This window comes from Neurospora crassa, linkage group III, assembly GCF_000182925.2.
Source record: "Neurospora crassa OR74A linkage group III, whole genome shotgun sequence".
In the NCBI taxonomy this organism is placed as follows: Eukaryota; Fungi; Ascomycota; class Sordariomycetes; order Sordariales; family Sordariaceae; genus Neurospora; species Neurospora crassa.
This window is the reverse complement of record NC_026503.1, coordinates 3,800,814-3,825,665: the sequence shown is the minus strand read 5'-3', so window position 1 is coordinate 3,825,665 and position 24,852 is coordinate 3,800,814. Positions and strand designations below refer to the sequence as shown.

The 24,852-nt window shown below is 52.6% G+C and overlaps 5 protein-coding genes across 5 annotated transcripts; 3 read left to right on the top strand and 2 right to left on the bottom strand.

Moving 5' to 3' along the window:
- Nucleotides 1–307: 307 nt before the first annotated feature.
- NCU00427 (hypothetical protein) lies at nucleotides 308–3,630 on the top strand. The gene is made up of 2 exons (XM_951598.2): nucleotides 308–873; nucleotides 945–3,630. The coding sequence occupies exons 1-2, from the start codon at nucleotides 756–758 to the stop codon at nucleotides 3,230–3,232; spliced, it is 2,406 nt and encodes an 801-aa protein (XP_956691.1). The 5' UTR covers nucleotides 308–755; the 3' UTR covers nucleotides 3,233–3,630.
- Nucleotides 3,631–4,141: 511 nt separating this feature from the next.
- Nucleotides 4,142–5,642, top strand: NCU00426 (hypothetical protein). The gene is made up of 2 exons (XM_951597.2): nucleotides 4,142–4,251; nucleotides 4,306–5,642. The coding sequence occupies exon 2, from the start codon at nucleotides 4,464–4,466 to the stop codon at nucleotides 5,541–5,543; it is 1,080 nt and encodes a 359-aa protein (XP_956690.1). The 5' UTR covers nucleotides 4,142–4,251; nucleotides 4,306–4,463; the 3' UTR covers nucleotides 5,544–5,642.
- Nucleotides 5,643–7,548: 1,906 nt separating this feature from the next.
- NCU00425 (hypothetical protein) lies at nucleotides 7,549–8,288 on the bottom strand (the record flags this gene model as incomplete). Its single annotated transcript, XM_951596.1, has 2 exons — nucleotides 7,549–7,999; nucleotides 8,062–8,288. The coding sequence occupies 2 exons, from the start codon at nucleotides 8,286–8,288 to the stop codon at nucleotides 7,549–7,551; spliced, it is 678 nt and encodes a 225-aa protein (XP_956689.1).
- A 2,027-nt stretch (nucleotides 8,289–10,315) lies between these two features.
- On the top strand, nucleotides 10,316–16,216 carry NCU00424 (Spo76 protein). The gene is made up of 3 exons (XM_951595.3): nucleotides 10,316–11,120; nucleotides 11,183–14,635; nucleotides 14,704–16,216. Exons 1-3 carry the CDS (start codon nucleotides 10,770–10,772, stop codon nucleotides 15,685–15,687), a joined length of 4,788 nt encoding a protein of 1,595 aa, XP_956688.3. The 5' UTR covers nucleotides 10,316–10,769; the 3' UTR covers nucleotides 15,688–16,216.
- Nucleotides 16,217–17,286: 1,070 nt separating this feature from the next.
- Nucleotides 17,287–24,126, bottom strand: NCU00423 (hypothetical protein). The gene is made up of 6 exons (XM_951594.2): nucleotides 20,406–24,126; nucleotides 19,964–20,057; nucleotides 18,820–19,157; nucleotides 18,308–18,757; nucleotides 18,056–18,245; nucleotides 17,287–17,998 (listed from the first exon to the last, which is right to left on the bottom strand). Exons 1-6 carry the CDS (start codon nucleotides 23,117–23,119, stop codon nucleotides 17,543–17,545), a joined length of 4,242 nt encoding a protein of 1,413 aa, XP_956687.2. The 5' UTR covers nucleotides 23,120–24,126; the 3' UTR covers nucleotides 17,287–17,542.
- Nucleotides 24,127–24,852: the final 726 nt, after the last annotated feature.

Sequence of the window (24,852 nt, the reverse complement as noted above, 5' to 3'; positions counted from 1 at the left end):
TGGTAGATCGCTGCATTATCCAAGTACTGCGGGCACTTCGTGTGTGGCTACTTACAGTGCCGTGTTTTATGATTTACTGTTCTGTATCGGCACAGTTGCACGGCTCATTCGGGTAAGAATTCACGTGCACTCGTACCGGGTATAGAATTTCACACTGTATTTCACGAACAAGACGCGCAGTGCCGGTACACCGCTGGCGGTTGCCAAGCTTTGTCGTACCTGTGCAGCTCCCTTCCCTTCACCACCAAAACCGGCTGTTATCGATAAAGTAAAAAGTGGAAGGGGGAACTGAAGCCAGGACGCGCGACCTTCTTCCACTTGGCACCAAAATCGCCGGGCGACGGACCGGCACCTTCCCAGTCTCTGGCACGATTCCATCACCCGACTTCACGACGACTCGAGTCGTCTCCTTCCACTCCAGTGCTCGAAGCGTAGAGGTAACCACTGCCCCGACATCGATCCAGTTTCGTCGCGCGTCCCTTCGCCATCTCAAGTGTCCAGAAGGCACCGGGTCCAGAGCTGCACCCCACACACCGCACCGCATCCACCGTTGTCGGCTGTCGCATTGCAGCCAGACAGCAAAGGACGGATCCGACGAGATCGCACGCCTCGAGTAACCAGCCGACCCTGCTCGTTTCGTTGTTGTTCATAGTCTGTTCATCGACTACTACACATCAATTCATCACACCTCTTACTATCTACCCACCCGGAACCGTCCCTTTGTCTATATCGTCATCCTCGGACAGTTCGCAACCATGGCGGAGGACTCGTTCATCGGTCTTCCCATGTTGGTGACGATGCGTAATCCGCCGGCGAGACTGAAGGGCACTGTCAGCGAAGTGCAGGCTGGACACGGCTTGACCCTGACCAATGGTTTGTTCATTCCCTTTTTCTTCCTCCTGTCTTTCGAGGTTCGCCTTGCTAACGTGAATCTCTTTTCTCAGTTTGGAATGTCGACAACAACCGGTGGGAGCCGAGAGTCTCCATTCTCTCCTCGAACATTGTCGACATTGTCTACTTGCGCGAAGATCCTTCTCCCCAAACCGCCGTGCCCCCTCCGGTGCCCCCTCCTCACGTCATCCCACCTCCTCACGCCGTCCCCCATGCCATTCCGCAGGTCGCTCCGCCTGTTGCTCAACCGCCGCCGCCGACTAAGCCAGCAGCCTTTGTGGATCCCGCCATTCTATCTGTTGGGAAGCGCCCTGGCTCTCTGTCAGGTCATGCGTCGGATACCTCCCGTCACCAACCTAACACGAGTGAGAAGAGAGACCCGACTCCGGCTGTTGTTCCGTCGAATAATGCTGTACCCATCCCATCCGGGACTGCCACCCCGACTCTCCCTGTAGTAGATAGGCTGAGACGCCTGGAACTGGACGCTCAAACCAGCACCCAAGAGTCTGCGGACGAAGACCTTGCACCCGATGCCAGCTCGCAACAAGCAGCCGCAGCCGCTCAGAAGAAAAAGAACAGACGGCCACGCAGGACTGGAAACAACTCGAGAAGTGGGCTACAGGAAGACTCAGAGGCGTCTCCGCAGGTCTCTCGCGCAACTACAAAGGGCAAAGGCTGGAGACAGACGCCTATTTTGCAGAGTACCTCCTCCTTCCAGCCCTTCAATTCTCTGAAGAAGATGCGAGGAGCAAACGACAACGGTTGGGCTTCGGAAGATGTCACTGATGTGCAAGAAGCCGGCGATTTTGACTTTGAATCTGGTCTCGCCAAGTTCAATAAGCAAGATTTGTTTGAACAAATGCGCAAAGACGATCTAATTGACGAGGCCGACCGCCTGGTATCGCACAATCGTGTACCCAAGCACAAACCTGGCACCGCCGGTGGCAAGAACCTGCACCATTCGGAGAACGTTCTCGACATGCCATCTACCATACTGAAGCCGAAGCTGATCGTCAAGGAGACATCCAATGACTTCTGGAACAGTGAAGCTGATGATGGGGTGATCAACGGAGCCGATCGACTGAGTGGGAGAGATCAAGCAAGCAGGCAAGGGTCACGCCGAGGGGACAGCAAGGTGGCATCTAACCGGAGGTCGAATTCCCGTAAGGCGAGCGGCGTCCCGGCGGCGCACCCTTTGAGCAGAGTGAATTCATCTGGTGTAAGCCACTACCGCACCCTATCAGCTAAGGGCAGTCGGCCGAGTAGTCGGCTCTCAGCGAGGGCAGCTGTCGTTGACAAGAAGAAGCAACCGGCGACAACGGTTGCAGCAAGTCCGCAGGGCCTTTACGTGCTTCCGTCGAATCGCAAGATCGAGCCCGTCTCGGCTCTGCAAATGCTCAACCTAGAGAACATTGCACACAACGAGATTGGCCTTACAGAGGAGATGATGACCGAGAATGCCGGACGTGGCATTGCAGAGGTGACGCTTACAGCGCTCTCAGACCCGGCTATCAAGGTGCGCCACTCGAGCATCGTCGATCCCACGTCCGGTAACCCGCCGCCACCGACAGTTGTTGTACTTGCCGGCAACAACAAATCTGGTATCCGGGCTGTTGCTGCCGCCCGGCATCTTCGCAACAAGAACATCAGCGTGATCGTGTGCGTGGTTGGCCTTGAGCGTGGTGAGCGTGATCTCCTCGAAGACATGCGCCAGCAAGTTCGCCTCTACAAGAACATGGGCGGACGCATCTTCTCCAAGAGCGACTTTTTTGAGCACCTTCGCAAGATCAGTATTCCTATGCTGACAATCGACACACCTCGCTCGTCACTCAGTAGCCTTGCTAACCCGGCTCCTATTATGCTCATTATCGACGCGTTGCTGGGCCTGGCCATTTCTTTTGATGAACTGAGAAACGGTGACCAGGCGACGGTTTACGAGCTTATCGAGTGGGCTAACCGTAATGAGGCATTTGCCCTTGCAGTTGATATTCCCACAGGTATCGACCCATCGACAGGCAAGGTTAGCGTTGTTGATGGTAACAAGTTGTATGTCAAGCCGCGCTACGTTGTTGCCGTTGGTGCGCCCAAGCGTGGACTGCTCGAGGCTCTGATGGTGGCGGAGAACGATGATGGGGATACGGTGCTGGCTGGCGGGGATACCTCGTTGCCAGATGATGCCGTGCTGGAGTGGAAACTCTACCTGGTGGATCTGGGTCTTGGCCCTGCTATGTGGAAGAAGGCAGGGACGAAGATGCGTAGGGGCATCGACTTTGAGGACCGTTGGGTGGTGGAGATGAAATATCGCGGACTAGCGGAGGAGGAGGAAGAAGAGTTGGTTTAGGCATCTTGCTGTTCCCCCACAGGAAGAGGCATGTCGGATGCTTACGCCGAGTCACTGAGGTGGTATCCATGCGAAGATAAGCGTTTTGAAGGTCGGTGTTTTTTTTCGGTTTACACAACGTCGAAGCCAAGACTGGAAGGAAAGAATGGGAAGGAAAACACTCGAGATGGGGAAGAGAAACGAAAGTTACGCATGCATTAACATCTTTCGGTTGGGTTCTTGGAAGCGAAACATGGGCGGTTTGTGCATTTACTCGGAAGCGGATCCATTTTTTTTTCTTTTTCCGGGCGTTGGTGTGTTGTCTGACGGTTTACTTCGGAAAATATATCTATTGAACAGGGAGTTTCCTCAACATTCGGATCACACAAAAATTACGAGAAGTTGCATGATCATGGTCCAAATCTTGCTTGCACTGACTTCGACTTCAATGGTTCGTCTTATGATCACACGTTTGGTGCTAATCCTGGAGAGCAGTACGGCTTTTGACCCCATGCAATCAGGAATCTACTGGGCCTCTGAGAAAGAATGCAGGTAAGAGTCTGAGATACCGCCTGTGATCAATCCAGTAGTATTCTCCAATGGGGATTTCAAAGGGTGGTGAAAGGTGTTGAGGCTAAGTGTCAGGGCAACTGTGCTGGCACGAGCTACAAAGTAGCATGGCATGCGTCACAGGCCGGCCGGCAAGTATTGCTCACCGAGGACATCACAGTGGTCAATATTGACCACCAATTTTGGTGTCGATAGACTAGAAAGAATTGGTAGGTAATAGCAAGGAAGGAAGGTTTTTCTTTGATTCCAGTATCAGTGTGAACGGTCCAATGTGTGTTGTCATCTCCAGTGTTTATCATTCCTTGGCATTCTATTGTGGGGCTCCGACTTCAGCGTTGATGATTTCACCCTTGATTGTCTCTTGAACCTGAACTTTCGCAACAACCTCAGCAGAACACTTCGCGGTATAGTCTGGAGCATCGTCTTGGTCACGCTCTAGCAGTCAAACATTATCTCAATATCAACAATATGTAAGTTTTCTCCTTCTTACCTTTCACCGAATGATGACTGACGCCTCTGTTCAGCGACCGAAATCGGAAAACCCAACGCCAGCAGGCAAGCACCAAACTCCCTTGCCAAGACTTTTTACCCCTTATCACTCCCTCGATCATTGTTTACATTCCCCATTATCTCACCTCACCACTACACTATATCCTCGACAACACCAGTCAGATACTTGACCATGGCACCATCACCACCACAACAACCAGCACCTGGATCCCAATCCCAACCAAAACCAGCCAAGACCCTGACCTTCGCCACCCCCCTCCCCCAATCCGCCCGCTCCGACATCCTCGAATGGTCCCTCCCCAAGCCCTTCTCGCACTACATCCTAACCGGCAAATCGCGCGCGGCCTGGCACACCTCCTTTGTGATCCCGCAACTCAACCTCCTGCTCGACGCCGGCTTGGTCATCAACAAATCTCGGCCCAAACACATCTTCATCACGCACGGACACAATGACCACGCGCTTTCCTCTCCCGTGTTCATCAAGCGCGAGGATCCGCCTGATTTTCATTGCCCGGTGGGGATGAAACAGGTGCTGGAAGACTACCTGCGGGCGAACACGATGCTCAACTTGGGGGGTTTGATAGCGCCGAGGCCGGGGAAGGAGTTACCGCTTGAGATACGGGATCCGGAAACGGGGGAGGTGGTGCGCAGTGAAATCAGGCCGACGCACGTGACGTACGGTCTGGAGGCAGGGGATGTGGTACCGTTGAGACGGACAAAGAATATCAGCGCTGTGGCTTTTGCCTGCGATCATACCGTCCCTTGTCTTGGGTATTTGTTCCAGCAGACGACGCATAAGCTGAAGCCCGAGTTCGCGAAACTGCCGCCCAAGGAGCTAAAAGCGATCAGGGCCAGTGGACAAGAACTGACGGCTCCGGTGACGAGTCCCATCTTTGCGTTTTTGGGGGATACCACCACCAAGACGCTGGAAGAGGAGCCGATGAGGGGGTGGTTAACGAACGATAAACTGCCCGTGGTGATTACTGAGTGCAGTTTTCTGTATGAGGAGCATAGAGCCCAGGCGGAGAAGACCAAGCATACGATTTGGGCGGACCTGGAGAAGGTCATAAGGAAGTACCCCGAGACAACATTTGTGGTGATGCATTTTAGTCTAAGGTATAGTGTGGGACAGGTCAGGAGGTTTTTCAAGGAGAGGGCGGAGGGGTTGGACAATGTGGTGGTTTGGGTTGACGGGGAGGGGGAGGATGGGGATGATGTGGGCGGGGAGGGGGAGATGGGTGATGAGGATTGAAGACGAGTAGAAAGTGGGCGGGAGGTCTCGGGTTAATATCTTGCCATCGGTATATATTGTTCGAATGTAGATATGTTTGGACGCACGAATGAAACGCTACTTTTGAATTCGCTCAATTTCATGCACAATGTATCCCACGTTCTGCTTCTCAGCGAGGGCTGCAATCATATGTTGCAGGCCAACCCAATCCTAACCACTGACGACCGCAAGGATATCGACCTTGGTCTTTTGTATTGTGAAACAAATACTCCTCCAATATCCAGAAGCGGCGTTGGTGGCTCTATAACCCGATGAAGCCGATCGATGATGATCCGGATTGTCCTCTATTCTTTCTTCTGGTTATCCGAAAAGGAGGCAAATGGTCTTCAATTAGGAGAACTGGCCAGTTGATTTTGTTCAAGAGCACTGCGAGCCACGTTGGGCTTCTAACACCCTCTTTGAGTGGTGTTCGTTGGGTATCAGATTGTGGTCCCGAAGAAGCTTTGTGTCAGAGAATGAGCATAACTGGTGATTACAACGGTTATCTCGGGTGTCAACCCCAATTCTTGGGTTGTGCAGTTGAGCAGACGACTTGCATGATATTGAGACGAAGTCTTTCCGTCGTGCATTTGAACTTGTCTTGCCGCCTTTTCAACCGCCAATGATTAGTTATTTTGATCAGCTATGGCCCACGGGCGGCAGGACCGATGAAACGACTGCCATGTAGGCTAACAGCGAGGGTAATACAGTGGACTTCTTGAGGTACACCCTTTGGTCGTCGCTGCTGTTTCAGTCGCGACGGAAGTCTGTGACTATCCTATCTGCTAGGTTCGTCTGACGTGAAGCCAAAAAAAAGGGATACTTCCCATGTGGACGTTTCTGGAGGATTGTAAAAATGATTGTTCAGCTGAGGGAGGAATAGCCACGGCAACGAAGGCAGGCTGACAAGTCTCACTGCTTGGAGGGGTTTGAACCCAAGGTCTGGATATATAAGCGGCAAACCGTCGGCATAATGCGTCTGTTGTATCTGCTCCAGATTCCGATGTACTTAAGACAGCCCAGGTCCTCTCCTCAAAGTAGCGCGACTGTTGCTGGATGATGGATGCTACGGCATTGTGGTCTGAATACCCCATTTGCCATGACTACCTACGCTCGTGGAGTCATTGTTAGCTGTAAGAGATCCAACATTCCCACAGATTTAAGCTCCGAATGGAGTTGAGAACACTTCTCTCGAGTACCTCTACTGAGGTTTCCCCAAGATCAGAATACGTAAGTCACCCGCCTGGGTCTCGAGAGTTTGCGGATGACTTCTCACCCCGGGTTGTATATCAGACAGCCAGCCGAGTCATGGTTGACTATTTGTTATACCCCCAGTACAGCCCTTCAACAAGACATTTTGGAAGGCTAGAATTGATGACTAAATCCTAGAAAGATTGTACATATTCCGACTGTACAAAGAACCCAGTGCTTATAACCAACTTCCGAACACACTTTGACAAGTCGAACATTCGTAGATGCAGTGAAGGCACATGTGCTTGGTGTAATATCGTATTCAATCACGAGTAGTCCGAAAAATTTTATGAAATTGGTCACGAAGCAGAGTCACTCGGATTCAGTTGCACGGATATCACCACTTCAAGCCACTCGGCTTTGGATGCGCGTAGTACAGAGAAATGTCATGTATGAGACTTCATACTATGTCTGTGCGTCATGCACCTGTCCATGTTGCCCTAACGGTCAACCCTATCATGTGCTACGAAGGCAATGATATGGGAGCCTATACCATGTTATGAGATACTTCCAGAAAGCTAACGAGATATCAGTTCAAAAAACCAAATATCTCAGCCAACCAAAGCTTATCTTCTTTTACCGGCATGTTCCTTCCCAAACACCGAGTGATCCAGTTAGGAGAAAGCCCAAAACAAACCAGCCAAACTCCAACCGAGACAGAAGAAATGTCTTTTCGAAAGAGAGAGACAGTCAAAAACCTAGGGTGTGACAGCGATACCATAACCTGAAAGGTCAATTAGGCGCCGAAGACAGCACCCAGGGCGGCAGAGGCAATTAGAGCCACCGCAAGATGAGTGTAGCTGACGCTGGAAGAGGTCGCAGCGCCGGCGTGCTGGGGATGGTCAGCAGTGGCGGTCGGAGAGGCATAAGTACCATTAGCCGCAGAGTGGTAGGGTCCGGTGGCCCAAGAAGAAACACCAGTGCCGGTGCCGGTCATGGCGATGGCTGTCTTAGTGGCGGTGCCATTGTACTGAGTGGCAGTGGTCGTCAGGTTTCCGGCAGGCTGGGTAGCCTTCACGAAGGTAGTGGTATGGGTCAAAGTGGCAACGGCAGTCTTGGTGATGTAAGTCATGGGCTCGCTAGTGGAGGTGCTGCCCTGAACACCATCGACTTCGCCAGTGGTCTGATCGGCAGCGGCGCTGACCGAAGGCGTGACAGTGATAGTGATGGGAATGCAAGCCGAGGCGCTAGACACACAGGTACTGTCAGTGTTAGTCTTCGTCTGAGAATCGAGAAATCAAAGACTTACCTAGAGCTGGAAGCAGCTACGGCACCCGCGCTGCCATAACCCATCTGAGCGTTGGCACCGGTAGCGCTGAGGGCAGAGATGGCAGCGGCCATCAGCATCATGTTGACCTTGCGGCCCTTCTTCTCGGTACGCATAATAACGCAAGGCTCCTCGGTGTTCATGATAACGCAGGGCTCCTCGTTGCCGTTACGCATGGGAATGCAGCCGATGACACTGTTGTCAGACATTGTGGCGGTCAAAGAGACAAGCTAGAAAGGATGGTTAGACGACGCGCAAGATGAGAGAGTAACTATAACTCATGGGCGCGGGGCAGAACAGGGGAAGGGGAGAGGGGGCCCAGAAAGGCTTTGCGACAACGGCGACGAGGCATGAACACGCCGGTAAGAGTCCGGGATCAAGACCTCTTGATGCGCGCAGAGTCGCCTGCTATGGTGATAAGACCAGGCGCATGGTGAAGAGGTGCCCCACGAAGGTGTTGCAAGACCACTGTCATGTTGCGACCGTGTTGCGATCGAGGAGCCTCCCCACCATGCGACGAGTCGTCGCAACGATACAATCAAATGGACGAGAAATAAAAAGGAAGCAGAATGATGGGACTCGGTGCTTACGAGTGATTAATCCTGGAGGGCTGGATGCGCGCGCGCTGAACGAGTGGCTGTTGAGAGTGGAAAGACGATCCCGCAGTTGTCGAAGAAGAGTGCAAAGGTGGGAAGGAGGAAAGGTGGAAGAAGAGACTGCGGGCCAGCTTTGGGATTCTTATACGCTGGGGAAGGAGGGAGTGAATGTCAAAACCACTGCAGCAGCTGCCATTGTGGACGACTGTTTTCGACTGGCGACCGAGGAGGATGGGATGAAAACGGGCCGGCAAGAGTTCCTTGAGAACCTAAGGAGTCCTTCAGACGGGGAGGTGCGCTTGGTTGTTGGAAACGCAATTCCGTCACCTGAAGCTTGTCCGTACAATTAGCGGCGTACCTTCCATGTCCAAAGGTTCCGCGGGTAGAGGTAGGTACGATGAAGTAAGGTAACCCTGCTTTCACCTACTAGTCGAGGGTTGTTCAGACGTGTGACAAGGCTAGGTTCTCTCGAGACGTTTACGTCTGCTCTCTTTGGTACGGTAGATGCTCAGATCTGTTCTTGTGATCTGCCAGGCTGAATTTTGCAGGTTTGTGCGGAAAAGAAAAACAAGCAAAATGCTATGTCCCGTAGCGACCACTCTGATTCCAAGTATAGGTAGCCGCTAAAAGGGGGTGATCTCACAGTATCTCGGACATAATCACTTGCACTATTCGATTGTTATTCTGCTGCTGTTTGATCCAACGTAGGATGATTCGTGGATGTATCCATGTCCTTGTGAGCATGATACAAACGGATGATAAATGGATTGCAGTGCCGTAGGAAGTGTTAGATATGAAGAGAAGTTTAGGTATGTCTGCTTTGTAGATTCTGGGAATGTAAGGTTGTCCATTCCGCCGAGCAGGTAGACATACATGACTTTGCCACATATGATTCCTTGTTGAAGCGTAACGATCTTAATTCGTAAACGTCAAACGATGCCGGAAACTTTCAGCGATGAGACTCGCAAGCAAGGCACTGAAGACGAGAACGAGGTAACGCATTATTTTAGACTGTGAAGTCGTGAAGCCCATGAGGATATTCATGAACGTATCGAATAAAGTGAACTGGAATGTATGAATGAAAGATCTCAAGACTTCCTCTTGCGCAATACGTCGAACAAAGTGGACTAGTGACGGGGTCAACGTGAACATGTTACGCTGTCAAAGGCCCCCATCCAGTACGAATGTAGACAAAATAATTCCAGAAAAATAAATACTGCTCAGCGATGACTCGTATTTCACATACTTTGGGTAGCTTTCACCATGTTAGGGATGTTGAATAAAAGAGTGTCATGGATGAGTTCTAGGTGGTTTGAGAGGCTTTGTTGACGTGCGGTTGAAGTTCAAGTTGCATCGATTGACAGCGTTGTTTGGAGTTTGACCATACTGTAATTACTGATACCATATTTTCATACAGATGTAATGCCTGTGCGGCTTGCCGAAACAGTGAGTGGTAATTTGCTGTAAGCTGATCGCAACGTTTCACAGGGCCCCTTGCCAGTGGTCACAGGGCCCCTGTCATCCATTGCGGACGCTGCAGCTCCTTGGCTCTTGGGCAGCTCTCTGCCTGCCATCGTCCCGCCAATTGTTTCCCCCCCCCCCCAAGTGGTAGTTCACGAATTGTTGTACTGCCCGTCACGCGAAGGAACAGGACGGGCAAGCGCGTAACACAGCTGTTGCCGAACCATATCAACGACTCATCATCCCCCCGCAACTGACTGTATCCTCCTCCGAGCTCAGTCGGCCTGTCGCGCGACATCTAGACACCACCTGCGCATATCATTATCTCGGATCTTAATTCGTGGCCCGCGATACCAAGCTGCCCGTATATCTCCAAGGACCCGCGCGCATCGTCAATCGCGAGTCAACGGCCTGAGCCTCGACGTTTCTCGTTAACGTCGCACCACGACACCACGCGCGGCTTGCGGTCGCCCATAGACTCTTAGGCCCTCCCAGCTCCTTTCTGCCTCCGCCTTTTTATTCGAATCAGTTTCCCATCCTCGCCGCTTGGTCACTTGGCCAAATCAATTATTCAGCTAGCTCGTCCTCAAGATCATACGCAGGAAGGTAACCGATCGCAGCGCGTCAGCCGCCATGGCGCCACGTCGAAGCGCTCCCGAGGAGGAGGAGGAGCTCGAGCAGGAGCAGGAGCAGGAACAGGGACTGGTCGCACTCGAGTTCAACGAGCCCTTGACATGGCGCCCCGGCAAGCCCATCTCCATCGATACACTGCTCAAGAGGCTCGACGCCCTCTCCAAGGAGCTGTCGGAGATGGATCAGGAGACTGTGGACACCAATTCACTGGTCAAGGTTGCTAAGGACGTAGCCTCTCATCAGCTCATCCAACATAAGGACAAGGGCGTACGAGCATACACGGCATGCTGCATTGTCGATATCTTGAGGCTATGTGCCCCCGATGCGCCCTTTACACCATCGCAACTCAAGGTTCGAGAGCCAGAATACACCATCTCATGGACCACTTGCTGACGTTGGTGATCGCAAAACAGGACATCTTTAACCTCAGCATCAACTCCATCATTCCCGCCCTCTTCGATCCATCGAATCCCTACAACAACCAACACAAGTATGTGCTGCGATCCTTTGCCGAGATCAAGAGTATCGTTCTGCTACTCGATGTTGAAGGCAGCGAAGCCTTGCTACTCAAGCTTTTTACCACCATTTTCGACGGTGTCTCGGGTGTCAAATCTTCCAAGGGAGAGCAGGTTGGAAAAGACGTCGAGTTTAGCATGCAAGAGATGCTGGGAGTACTCATCGACGACTCCGTAACCCTTCCAGGAAAGGTTGTGGATGTCATCATGGCCCAATTCCTGAGAGCGGCTGCTCCGGGACTAGGCAAGGAACGGCAGGATCATGTGCCAGTCGATGACAGCCAGGCAACGCTGCTTCTGAAGGAAGAGCCCGAGGCTTACCAGATGGTCAGGAATCTATGCCAGACTTATGACGACAAGATGGCCCGTTTCGCCAGTCAGTATTTTAGTGATGTGATTGTCGATGCGACAGGGTTTGCGGGGAGGTCGAACGGCAACAGAGACGAGGATGACGAAAACGATGAGGATGATGGCCCGACAGGGCCCTCCGAGTCCGACTTGAAAGAATTGAGGAAGGCACATGTGCTTATTCGGGAGATCTGGAAGGCCTCTCCCATGATCCTTCAAAACGTTGTCCCTCAGGTTGATGCAGAGCTCTCAGCAGACAATGTGCACTTGCGACAGATGGCAACGGAGACGCTCGGAGACATGATTTCGGGCATTGGCGCGGCAGGTCCGCCTCCACTGCCCGTCCTTGATCCAGCCGCATACCCGCCATTGAGCCTGGAAGAAGAAGAAGAAAGAGCGGAACCCCAAGTGACCAACATCCTCACCACGCCACTTTGCTCCATATCCTTCTCGCAAACACATAGTACGACGTTCCACAACTTCTTGAGTAGGAAGAATGATAAAGCCCCGTCAATTCGCGCTGCATGGACCACGGCGGTAGGCCACATTCTCTCCACCTCTGCTGGAGGAATCGGACTCAGCCGCGAGGACGAGGCTACTTTGATCCGAGGGTTGGGAGAGAAGCTCTCGGACAGCGATGAGAAAGTCAGACTTGCAGCTGTTAAGGCTGTCGAGACCTTCAAGTTTCAGGACATTATTGCTAAGCTAGGACCTAATGGAGGAGTAGGCAAGGATGGATCGGTTCTCAATACGTTAGCCGATCGCTGTCGCGACAGGAAACCCGCTGTCAGAGTTGCTGCCATGTCACTGTTGGCTAAACTCTGGGCTGTCGGGACTGGTGAGATGCTTGCTGGAAATGAAGCGGTAACAGCAGCATTGTCTGGCATCCCGTCGCGCATCTACAACGCCTTTTACGCCAATGATCTGGAACTCAATGTCCTGATGGATCGCGTCATCTACGAGTTCCTAGTACCTCTTGGGTATCCGCCAGCCAAAAAGGCGACCAAGAATTCCAACGCCAACGGCAACTCCCAGTCGCAATCGGCTAATGCGACATCCATTGACCATGATGCGATTAGAGCAGAGAGGATTCTCCTCCTTGTTCGCTCTCTGGACGAACCGGCGAAGAAGGCATTTTTCGCCATGCAATCTAGACGGCCTCAGTTCGCCAAGATTATGGAAACCTATCTCGACCAGTGCGAGAGGTACAACGGTGGTGTTATGGAAAGCAATGCCGACAAAATCACCAGCAACTTGAACAAAACGGCCGATTACATTGCACAGTTTCTTCCAGAACACGTCAAGAGCAAGACCGACCTACTCAAGTTTGCTAAAATTCACGACCGCCGCAATTACAACCTCATCAAATATGTCATTGGCCAGGAGAATGATTTTAAGACAGTGTATAAGGCCTTGAAAGAGCTCATCAAGCGCTGTATGGCCAGCAAAGACCCCTCAGTTATTGACACTCTGCTTCCTCTACTCTACCGTTCTGGCTGTCTTCTCTTCAACCGCAGTCACTTATCTACGATTATGGAGTACTCCAAATCAGATAAGGACGGATTGGGATCGGTTGCGCACGAGATCTTGAACGAGATCTCTCAACGCAACCCAGACCTCTTCAAAACTCACATCGGGCAGCTTTGCAAGGATCTTGTTGATCAGGCTCCTAATGCCACAAAGCCGAACGATCCCATAGTAGCGGAAACGCTCAAGGCTTGCTCTACGTATGCCCGGAAGTTCCCTAAGGATGTCGCCATGGATCGGAAATTCGTCCAGACCATGATCAACTATGCTCTGTATGGCCAACCCGTCAAGGCCTCGAAGCATGCCGTGAACATTGTTCTTTGTAAGAAGGATGACAAGAGCATGGTTACCGCCACTGATCTTCTCCAAAGGATTTTGAAGGATTGGTCATACGGGTCGAGTAATTTCCTTAACAAGCTTACTGCTGTGAGCCAGTTGGAACTGCTTGCACCCAAGGTTACCGAGGAGGCGAATGATGAGATTCTCAATATGGCCTTCAAGCAGATCCTCCTCCAGGTGCGGACCGACGCCAAAGACAGCGATCCCGATTGGGTCAATGACGCCGAGATGGATGAGGAAATCCAGGCCAAGTGCCTCTCCCTCAGAACACTAGTCAACAGGGTGAGGAGTATCGAGGATATCGAAGACGCAAAAGAGAAGGCCAGTAATGTTTGGAAGGTGCTCAGGAAGATCATCAAGGAGAAGGGCGAAATTGTCGAGAACAAGGATACGCCCAAGCATCACAAGACAAGGCTAAGGCTCTTGGCTGCGCAGTTGATGCTCAAGCTCTGTACACAGAAGCATTTCGACGACATGCTTACGCCATCAGACTTCAACCTGTTGGCCTTGACCACTCAAGATATGGTCGAGGAGGTGCGTCATGGTTTTGTGCGAAAACTCCAAAAATATCTTGCCGATGGCAAACTGCGGTCGCGCTACTATACCATCATCTTCCTCACTGCCTTCGAACCCAACACTGAGTTCAAGAACAGGGTGGAAACATGGATCCGTTCTCGGGCGCGCCACTTTCAGAACCTCAAGCAGCCTGTTCTCGAGGCGATCATGGCCCGCCTCATCTCGCTTCTGGCCCACCACCCCGACTACAGCAACGAGTTAGACTACCTTATCGACCACGCTCGGTACATCCTCAACTACATCGTACTGGTGGGCACCGAGTCCAATCTGGGCTTGATCTACAAGTACGCGGAGCGTGTGAAGCAGACGCAAGATGGTCTTAATCCGAACAGCGATGCGCACAGGGTCCTGAGTGACTTGGCGCAATCTATTATCAGGAAGTGGCAGGAGAAGAAGGTTTGGGCCTTCAATGCGTTCCCCGGAAAGGTCGGCCTACCCGTCGGTCTGTACACGGCCCTCCAGTCCCACAGCGAAGCGCAGACAATTGCAGAGAAGTCCTATCTCCCCGAGGGCTTGGACGAGAAGCTTGACGATCTTCTGAGGGCTATGGATCGCAAAAAGGTACGTACACTTAAAATGACTCTACGCCGTTCTGATGCAATGGCTAACGATCCTCCTTTTTTTAATAGAAACGCAAGTCCATGTCCGCTGCAGCCGGTACCAATAACCGCGACGGGCACAAGTCCAAGAAAGTCAAGCAATCCTCCGGTGACCGCGACGGCGACCGCGAAGCCAAGTCCTCGCGCAAGATCGCCACAGCCAAGTCCAAAAAGACCCCGGCCAAGAAGAGGTCCGACCGCGACGACTGGTCTCCCGGTCCGGCTGTTCCCGAGTCCGAGCGCCGGCAGAGTTCCCGTCGTGCCAACAAGAACAGTCGTCCCTACACTGAGCGCGACTCGGAGGATGACGATGAGGAGATGTTGGAGGGCGTGGCCGAGTGGGAGTACCTCGATGAGGACGAGGACGATGACGAGGACGAGGGCAGAGAGGAAGGCATTGATGAGGAGGGAAGCAAGGAGGTGACGCCGCCTAAGCGGACTGCTGCCAAGGCGAGCGCACCAGCAAGGAGTAGCCCAAAAGAGGAGAAGGAAAGTCAAGAAGACGAAGAACGTGACGAACCCGAAAAGGAGCAGGAGGAAGGGCCCGAACAAGACGAACCCCCCGCCGCTGCTACCAAAAAGGCCAGCGCCGCCGCCAAGGGCAAGAAAGTCGCCTCTCTGCCAGTTAGAAACGCTACGAGAAAGAGCGGGCGCGGTAACACCGTAACAGTGCCAGCCAAAAATGGGGACGATAGTGATCTCAGCGAGCTAAGCGATGTCGAGATGGTTGATGAGCCTGAAGCTGAAGCTGAAGAGCCAGCGGAGGCGGAGGAGGATGAAGAGGAAGAGGAAGGAGAAAAGGCACCACCAGGTCGCGCGGCTGCGAACGGTCGCAAGGCAAAGGCTTTTGTCCCAGCTCCAGCAAGGATAAAGGCTGCTGCTGCTACGACGACAAGGGGGAAGGCGAAGGCTGCTGCCGTCCCGGTTCGAGCTACGAGAAGCAGTAGGAGCACGAGGGGAAAGCAGCCAGTCGAGGAAGAAGAAGAGGATGATGGTGCTATGAATGACGAATGAGGGATAAGGAGTAATGAGGTTTGAGAAAAGAGAAGAAAGGTTCGAGGAGGAGGAATTCAATCGCGGTGGACACAGACAATGGCGAACTGTGGCCAATTCCGTTATTATGTGAGTTGAGAATTGAGTATCGATATGCAGGATGCTTTCCACTTGGTAGTAGCGTATTTTCTTCGCTCAAAATGGATGATTGCGAGCATGTTTGCGTGCGTGCGTGCGATGCGATATTGAAAGCCGGAATTGGAGCAGGAGCTGTGTCTGTTAAATTGTGGTGGCATCGTTTTATCACTGGATCAAGTTTATATCGACTTTTTACGAGAGAGGATTTTCTACAAACAGAAAAAAGGAGACAAGTCTCCTAGGGATCAGTATCTGTACGAGGACGTGGATTTTCGGTGTTATAGTCAACATCTCGAGATCTTCTATTCATCTTCTTTTGTCTGCTTCCGTCGGTGTATGTAACGGAAGCGAAAAGCTCCCTATGTAGGTTAAAAGAAAAGACAGCTAGCTATTTCAGACAACACGTCTCTCCACCGTCACCGAGCAATAGCATCAAGATCCAAAGAAGAGTAAGGTGTAATAGTATCATACAGCTTACTCTTATCAAAAGTCAGAGAGAGAGCATTGAAGATTTCGCCTTGCCTGTTGGCAATGTATACACACTTCCCACAAGCTGGGTCGAATCCGTCCGGCCGTCTGTCCGTCGAAGTCACCAACCAAATTTGCAAAGTTTAAGTCGACCCCATCTCTCCCGTGTACATGTAATTTTTTTATTTTTTTTATTTTTTTTTTAAAATTTGTCTGTTCCGATATCCATCGTTCAGTTATTTCTCTTGTGGCTAGGTAATCATATAACTGAGCGAGGTTAAGCTTCACCTCCATTCATCTGAACCTCGACGACACGAGCACGAGCAACAAGTACGTCAAGGATCGATGATAATGTTTTGTTCAATGTAAACCTTTTCCCCGTTTCGTTTTTTTTTTTTTTTTTTTTTTTTTTTTTTTTTTTTTTTTGCCATGTTCCATCAGTTACATATCGACAATGTGATGAAACAAGATAGATGATTCTGGCGAGACTGCCGAGTGAACCGAACCCTGGATTCTGAAACGACGAGACAGCCAACCGTTGTTTCATTTGTTGAATTTTTGTTTTAATGCCTTCCTCGCCGCCGCCGCAAACCGACCTCTCCGAACCTGTCTGTACCTGCCTGCCCTGTCTGTCTGTCTCTTCCTGCGTGTCTGACCGAAAATACTAGAACACTCTCGTGTGACCAACCAGGCAGCTATGATGTCGTGTAGTATGTATACATGGACAAAAGAAAACCTGCGGCTCGTGGGTTGATTACTCGAGGGAAGGACGGTTGGTTGGTTGGTTGGTTGGTTGGCTTGTCGTTGGCTTATCGTTGGCTGTTGGCTTGGGTGCCTGCTCGGGTAATCGTCAGAATGAGTGTGTGCGCAGACAAGGCAGGGCGCGGCGGCAGTGGCGTGAGCGGGTGATACAAAGGAGGGCAAGCAAGCACTCGGGCTAGGGTGGGGGATCCAGATGGACTTGGACTCTGGATTTGGCTGGCTCTCACGCAAGACTTCGACGTTCATGGGAGTCAATCAAATTCAGCATCAAATAGACTTGTTTATAGGATAGGCAAGCGAGCCTCGCTGTCTCTGCTCTGCTCTGAGTAAATTCATTTTCGCAGTCCCCTCTCAACCCATAGAGATTATAGGTAAGCCTGTGCACCATAACCTATGCAAACCCTAAAACATGGAAATTGTACGAAAACCACAAGACCCAACAAAGGATATTAGTCGTTCCCAACATCTGGCTAGGTTTCCTTCCCACCTTCCCCACAGATCATCATGCTCATGCGTCCACATCTATATCACCGTTGTGAAGTACCGCCGCATCACTGTCTGCGCTCTTCCTTCCGTTACTCTTACGCTTTTTTCTCCTGGGAGGCGCTGGCTCCTTGGTTTGCTTGGCGTTGGCGACATCGTCAGTCGCAGCAGGCGAAGAAGGCAGTTCCTTCTTCACTGTTGGTGTGCCCTCAACATCGCGGACCGTCTTTTCCGACTCCCCATCTGTGATGGACTGCGACGAGTTCGTCAAGCTCGGGACCTTAGATGATACCAATTGATCCTGGGAGGCAGCCATGGGAGTGACAGGCTCCAGCATGCTCCTGATTTGGCTTGTCATCTTCTCCATCTGGGCGAGCATAGCACGAAGACTCTGTTGGTCCATATGGTTCAGGTTACCATTGGCAAGGTGATCAGAGTTGCCGCTCGCCATCAGCGAGATGATCGAAGGATCAGCTTGGGCCTGTGTTGAAATGTTAGTCATGGTAATCGCTGAGGCAACGGATGAGGAAGCACATACCAACAAGGTATCAACTAAGGTATTAACGCCGCTTGTGCCTTGTCCACTCAGCGCAGCAAGGTTGTAAACTGCTTGCTGCTCTTCTAAGCTCCGCTTGTTGAGGAGAGATGACCCAACTGAGGCCGCAGCGCCGGTGGTCTGAGAAAGGTTGAGGGGGGGAATAGGTTTGCCCTTGCGATTTTCACGGACGCTGCACAACAAGTTAGCCCTGCCGTTGCCGATAAATTTCGTACAATGTACATGAACACATACCGTGACAAGAAATCGAGCTTGATGCCCTTGGCAGGCAATCTCACAACCTTGCCATAGGTCTCGACGTTCTTCCAGCCGCTCTCGTCGTCGCTAGCCTCGGGTTCCACCTCGATGTAGCCGTTGTTAATATAAGCGCGACCATAAGCCGGCCTGATTACTGATGCACCCTTGATCTTGCGGAACTTGTGAGCCGGCGCCAACTGGCCTGGCACCTTGGCGAGCAAATCATCAACGTGGCAAGGACACTTCCATGTTCGGAGAACAGGCGGGTTGGCCAGAGGCGGGTCAAGACAATCCAAGTGCCAGAAGAGACCGCATAGACTACAGGGGATTATGGCCCTGGTACGAGCGGTGGCTCCTCCTTGACACAGATGGCATATTGCCGGATCTCCCTTATCATCACGTAACCTGAAAAAATCGGGTCCGGACTCCTCGTCGCTCTTTTTCCTCCTGCGGGCGTTTGTCAGTATTTGAGGCGCAACCAAGACATCACACGAGGAAATGGAACATACTTAGCCGGCGGTTTGACTAGAGGCACAATCTCTTCATACTCGCCATCTTGACCGGTGCGAACAGCCTCGAAATACTCGCGCACATCAAGCGGAAGAGCGAATGCGCTCGAGTTCTTGGCTTCCAGCTTCTCCATCAAAGACGCAAAAGGGCCGCTATACACGGGGAAGACCGGAGGATTGTGAGCGGTGCGACAGACATTGCAGAACCACTCGTCGGGCATAGCACCTTGCACCAGCGGCGGATCCACGCAACTGAAGTGAAAAGACCGAGTGCAACCATCGCAACAGATGAGCTGGCCGTTACCACCACAGGATGAGCAATAATCATCATTGTCGTCCTGAAGTACCTCATAATAAGCGGTTAGCGACGACAGCCTTGACTTGGGAAAAGCGGACGAGAGCGATGATTTGTGCGGCATAGTTCACGACCGGGGACTTTTTATGAAGTGACCAAATGGCAGCAGGCGGAACAAGAAAAGACAAGTAGTATGTAGAATGTGGATGTTGGTAGCGTGTTGTTGTTCGCCACTAAAAATATCACAGACCCCCCCGGTGCCCGTCCCTGCCTTGCCAACTACTGCGGCCTGCACGCGTTGTGTTGTGCGGATGGAGGCGTGGCATGGGCACGAGGGATGGCGATGATGGGAATGGGCGTAGACATGGGCATGAGATTGGGAGGACGAGAGGACGAGCAGGATGGATTAGAACGGGGTGATGTGATGAGCAAGGGGCATGGGGCTGTTTTTTTTGGGGCGGAATGGGGGAATGGGGGATTGGGGGGATGACGGGAGGGAAGGAATTGGGTGTACGTATGTTATGGGGGATGGGCAGGCAGGGCAGGGCAGCAGATGCTGTGTAGGGTAGGTAGCCGAGTGATGGGGAGGGGTGATCAGACAGTGAAAAAAGGGTCTCCGGAAAGGAGCGAAAGGCCGCAAAATCCAGTCCAATCTGTGTTCCGAGCTAGCCAAACGCTCCCCCCCCCCCCTCCCCCAGCAAGCCCAGCACCATTCGCGTTCTGGCATCGCTTCCCAATAGGAAAGCCCAGCCACGCACAAACGGACAGGCAAGAACACACATCATACGAAAAAAAAAAGAGCAGAAAAAGAATAGAGAGGAGTTTGATTGATGAGAAGTATCTTCTTACCTCCTTGGCATAGTTGCCAGTGGTGACGGTCGGACTACTTCGTTCTCCGCTCGCCCGCGGGATGCCGGCCGCGGACGTCTTCTTCTTCATCGGCCTGCATTTGAAACTGTTAGCGACGTGAACAACAGGTATAACGACAGATGCAGCGTTTAACTATGACCACTTGATGGTGCAAACTGCTAGTCGTTTCTCTCTCCATCCCTCTTCATCGTAGAGTCGCGAAGGTGAGGGTACCAAAGCCAAGGCAGACAGACTCTGGTGTGACACTTGACGCCAGCAAGAAGATTTGACCATGACAAACCATCCTGCCTAGTCCATTCATGGCTTGCACGCAGCCGCCTTAACATTGACCTTTCCGTGACGGATCACAAGATGCACGAGAGACAAACTGCCGCGAAAGAACTCTGGGGACATATAGATAAAGGAGCGACGGATTACTCACGAATTCTTCACCCTCAGACCCGTCCTGGGTTTCTTTGCGGGCCGCAGCGCAGGCGTCCCTGCTCTCGAGTTCGCAGCCGTAGAAGCAACGTCCGATGCAGGAAAAGTAGCCGCCGTAGGTGATGACTGCTGCTCTTCCAGTTCAACATGCGACCTCTTCCTTGATGCGCGCGTGCTCCGGCCTTCGGCTGAGACAGAAGTAGCACGCGTTGTCGTCTCTGGTGCTGCTGAGCTCAGAGGTCGCGTTAAAGGCGCACATACCAGCACCTCTTCCACCTCCACAGAAGGCTCCTCCTTGGGATACGACTCTCTGGTGAAGCTCTCGGGGAACGGTTTGTTATAGTTGGCCGTAATCTTCTTGGCGCTCTGTCGCAGGCGATACTTCGGGTCATTCTCATCAATCCGCCCAACCTTGCTAGGGAACACAACGCCCTGGACACCCGACTTCGAGCCCTTCTTTGAGTTCAGATTTGGGAACAAAGGTGCGTCGACGACGGCAGGCATTTCATATGGATATCCAATAGCGGGATCCAAGGAATCGCTCTGCCTACCCGTGGGTGAGGCCGGTGATGGGAGGGCAGGTGAAACGTTCCTGTTCCTCCTCACGTTGATGCGGCGACGAACCGTGATTGGGTGTGGCGCAACGGCATCACGATTGCCGCCCTCGACGCCATTACCAGCTCCACTCGCAGCAGAATCGACCGCCGCGGCGGGAGAAATGATGGGCGCTGGGCTGACACGAGAGGGCGAGATCGAAATGGCAAAGCTGCTCCCTAGCCCATCTTCATCATACACGTCTGCTGGTGGTGAGAGCGATCGTGCGCTCGATAACGACGACGAGCTTGAGATGGAGGTCGCCCGCCCCCTCTTCTTCGGCGAAACTGACTTGGCCTTTCCATTCCCCCCGTTGGCGACCATCTTTGCCCTTGCTGATTCGGGTTTTCTTGGTGATTTGTGCTTCTTTCGGACATAAATTTCTCGGATTTTACCCTCAGCTTCCTGCTCATGGTCTGGCGGACGCTGCTCTTGTTCCGGTTCCCGTGATGCAGGCGCAAGCGCAGGCGCGAGTGCAAGCACCGGTGTCGTAGCAGACGTCTTCAAAGCCAGCAAGTGCTCTTGCTCCTTTTCCCCTTCTTCCTCCGGATCCCGTTCAAAGTGAGATGAGGAAAGGTTAAGAGGTGGGTCAGAATGAAATTGCTGATCTTTGTACTCTTGCTCTTCCTTGTCAGCTTTGCCTCCAGTGAATGAAATCCTGGGCGTAGGGTTAGAGACCAACTCCGGCTGAGGTGCTTGTTGTTTCTGTTCTTGTTGTGGTGGTGATGGTGGTTGCGGGGATAGTGGTGGTTGTTGGTGTGGAGGATTAAGAAGTTGAGGGTCGAGCGGAAGATGTTCAAGAGCAGGCTCAGATGTGGGTGCCAATTCGGGGTTGGGTCCTGCCACTGGCTGTTCAGGCTGTTTTGGCTCAGGTCCTTGTTCAGGGTTGGGTTTGGGGTGCGGACCGGGTTCAGGGTATGTTGGCTGGTAGTGCTGAGGCTGCCGTTGTTCCTGCTGGAGCTGGAGCCGCTGGCGGGATTGGAGATCCTGCTGATTGTGCTGGTGCAACGATTGTTGCTGGACAACAAAAGACGGTTGACGGACCCGCTCCGGAGCATCTCCATGACTGGCTTCCTCTTGCTTCACATCACCGGATCCAGCTCTTTGCTGCTCAACCGCATCACGATAGCGTCGCACGGCGGAAATGTCTAATGTGACTAGATGGCCGTACGAGGCCCGCTGGGGCTTGGGCGGCGCCTGGCCCATGGCCGTCATACCCTCAAAATAATTCAAGCCCATGTTTTTCCTCTTCGCTTCCTTTTTCTTTTGGTGGAGCATCCGGGCAAATTCTTCGAGCATCCCGGCATCTGCAGTCTGCGTGAAAACCTTCTCCGCAATAACCCGGAACCTGGAGTTGTGTCGATCCTCCTCGTAGAGCGTCTTGAGGGCGTACGCCGTAGGATACCGGTGATGCGCAACGGCCTCTTCCACCGCCTTTTCTATCACTGCGTCCATGAGCTGCGTCCGAGGATCCACCATGAGCCCGTGTGAGGTGGCTAGGGTTTGAGAAACTGGCAGAGGGCGGCGCGTCGAAGCCGAGAAAATAGGGGCAGGAGTCATCCTCTCCGATCCTGTCTCATCGGCGCCCGTCATGATGCTGCCGTTCCCACTTTCCTCTTCATCTTCAGTCTCGTCCTCCTCAGGTGCCGGAGTAGTAGCTGCGGGAGCCGGCGCAGGTGCTGGGGGCGCTACAGGCCGCTTGATCACGATTCTCGTCGTCTTGAAAGGCTTCGACTCAGGCGGTGGTGGTGGTGCAGGTGTAGCCTTCTTGAAGAAGCCCGCCTTGGGCATCGTCCCCAGGGGCGCCATTCCCTCGACAACACCGTGGCGCACCAAGCCGGCGTCGGCAAAGCTGGGCTTGTTCTGCACGGGTGGCTCCAGCCAGCGATCCATGAACGTCTTTTGGCTTTCTGTTCCCGAGCTCTTACTGTTGCCGCCTCCGCCTCCGTTCCCTTTGCTCTTTCCGCCGCTGCCGCTGCCGCTGGCGTTGCCGCTCCCACCGCTCCCACTCCCACTCGCGCTAGCACTGCGTTGCCCCTTAGTCGATTCAACAGAGCCGAATGGTATTTGGCGTGGACTGGAGTATCTCGAGCGCGTGCTTCTCGTACTTGGTGACACCATGTGGTATGGCCAGAAAGACAGGTCTTTCCTTGTCCTCGACGGATGGCTGTGCTTGGTGAAGGGATGCGCGGGCCGCAAGCTGGAGGGGGTAGGCAAATCGGAATGCGGGCTACGAGATTATCGAACGGACCGCGGGTTCGCCCCCTTTGCAAAATCCCAAGTGCTGAAAGGTGTGTTTAGGCGGCTTCGATGGAACCACCACCCCAGGAGTCCCTTTCGGTGTGTGCACTCGCGCCTATACCAGCTACTTAGTATCGCCGCGATAAGGAACCGATAGGAGGCTGTGAAAGTATTACCTGCTCTGTGCCCAAAATAAGAAATATGCCGAAATGACCGCCTCCGAGGCGATGGCACGCGTGCAAAAGGGTAGGGATTTAAGGGGAAGAACAAGGCGGGTGAAGGTGGAAAGAGGACGACAGCTGGTGTTGTTTGGGGGGTGACGGCAGGAAGGGGGCCGGACTCACGGTCGTAAATAAGTCGACCTAGGTAGGAAAAGGAGGGATGCTTGGGATGAAGAGGCATTCAGTAGAGGGAGGAGCAGTCGAAGGTGCTGCAGTGGTGCTTGCAGCGAACCCCTCAGCGGCTTGTAGTGGCCAGAAGAACGATAGCTTCAGGGGGTCGTCAACGCTGTTGCTGTCGTAAACAGCCGCTAAAACTGATTTTCAGCTGACTGCCCTGGTTAATTGATTCCTTCCCGAGCAGGACTTTGGTTCAACACCGGGACCCGAGTAGATGATGCGCAACAAGGAATTTCAAGATAGGTAGGTAGAAGCCGGGGCTCAATCCAGAGTGTATTTTCAATAGCTGGAGCTTTTTACCTTGGACCGCAAGCCCGATATACCTTGTCGTTCACGTGGGACGTGAGGTGAGGTGAGGTGATGGTGATCTGTGATTCATAGGCACCGTAACCCAGATTCAGCGATGCCTCAAGGAGACTTGTTGTTGACGTCCCCTGACAAGTTTACGTCACGAACCTTGCGCACGCATCTGAACGATTCAACCCTTTGTCATATGGTCCCCAACCGGCACGTAGGTGGTCCTGGTTTCGTTTCGTGACAGCGAGTGCTGGGTGATTGATGGTCAGGCTGGATAGACGTCCTCAGTTGGCCGCTTGAGCAACACACAAACCACGGGTTGCACGATGCTGAGGTTCCGGGCTCCAGTTTGCTTTCCGGCGGGCTACTGCTGTGGAGTTAGTAGGGTAGTTGAAGCTGTTGTTGTTCTTGTCATACGCTGCTAGGCTCGAGGAAGAAAACATGAGAGAAAAACGGGTGCTAGGAGCGCGCTAACTTGAGTAGATGTAGCATGTTCTGTTTTCCTCTTTTCAGTGTCGGTATTGTGGGTGTGAGCGAGAGTGGGATAAGAAATGGAATGTTGATGAGCGGTCCTGCAAGAAGTCGAAGTGCTGCCCGTTTCATTCTGACCGAGTCGGATACAGAACGCACCTGATCACCTAATACTGGTTTGGCCAACAGAACACAACTGTCCATCGAAAAGCCGCAGCAACCCCCAATTGCAATTTGACTGGAAGCAACTTTAGACAAAATGGCCAAGCGGGACACTTTTGCACAGTCTTTGGTGACGGAGCTCCAAATTTCGCACATGAATGCCTATTGCAGGGCAAGTGCATCAGCCATAATAAGCCATAGAGGAAAAAAAAAAAAGAACATCGATTGAGTGTATGTACGAATCCGTATACATAAACATAATACTGGCGCTGCCTTTCCCAAAAA

What these genes read in the sequence shown, in the direction of transcription:
- NCU00427 (XM_951598.2), top strand. Translation starts at nt 756, where the DNA reads ATGGCGGAGGACTCGTTCATCGGTCTTCCCATGTTGGTGACGATGCGT. An exon ending in CGGCTTGACCCTGACCAATG is followed by an intron (nt 874 to 944) that starts GTTTGTTCATTC and finishes CTCTTTTCTCAG; the next exon opens with TTTGGAATGTCGACAACAAC.
- NCU00426 (XM_951597.2), top strand. Translation starts at nt 4,464, where the DNA reads ATGGCACCATCACCACCACAACAACCAGCACCTGGATCCCAATCCCAA.
- NCU00424 (XM_951595.3), top strand. Translation starts at nt 10,770, where the DNA reads ATGGCGCCACGTCGAAGCGCTCCCGAGGAGGAGGAGGAGCTCGAGCAG. An exon ending in TTACACCATCGCAACTCAAG is followed by an intron (nt 11,121 to 11,182) that starts GTTCGAGAGCCA and finishes ATCGCAAAACAG; the next exon opens with GACATCTTTAACCTCAGCAT. An exon ending in GGGCTATGGATCGCAAAAAG is followed by an intron (nt 14,636 to 14,703) that starts GTACGTACACTT and finishes TTTTTTTAATAG; the next exon opens with AAACGCAAGTCCATGTCCGC.
- NCU00423 (XM_951594.2), bottom strand. Translation starts at nt 23,119, where the DNA reads ATGGTGTCACCAAGTACGAGAAGCACGCGCTCGAGATACTCCAGTCCA. An exon ending in CTGGCAACTATGCCAAGGAG is followed by an intron (nt 19,158 to 19,963) that starts GTAAGAAGATAC and finishes GAGGTACTTCAG; the next exon opens with GACGACAATGATGATTATTG. An exon ending in AAGCTCGATTTCTTGTCACG is followed by an intron (nt 18,246 to 18,307) that starts GTATGTGTTCAT and finishes CTTGTTGTGCAG; the next exon opens with CGTCCGTGAAAATCGCAAGG.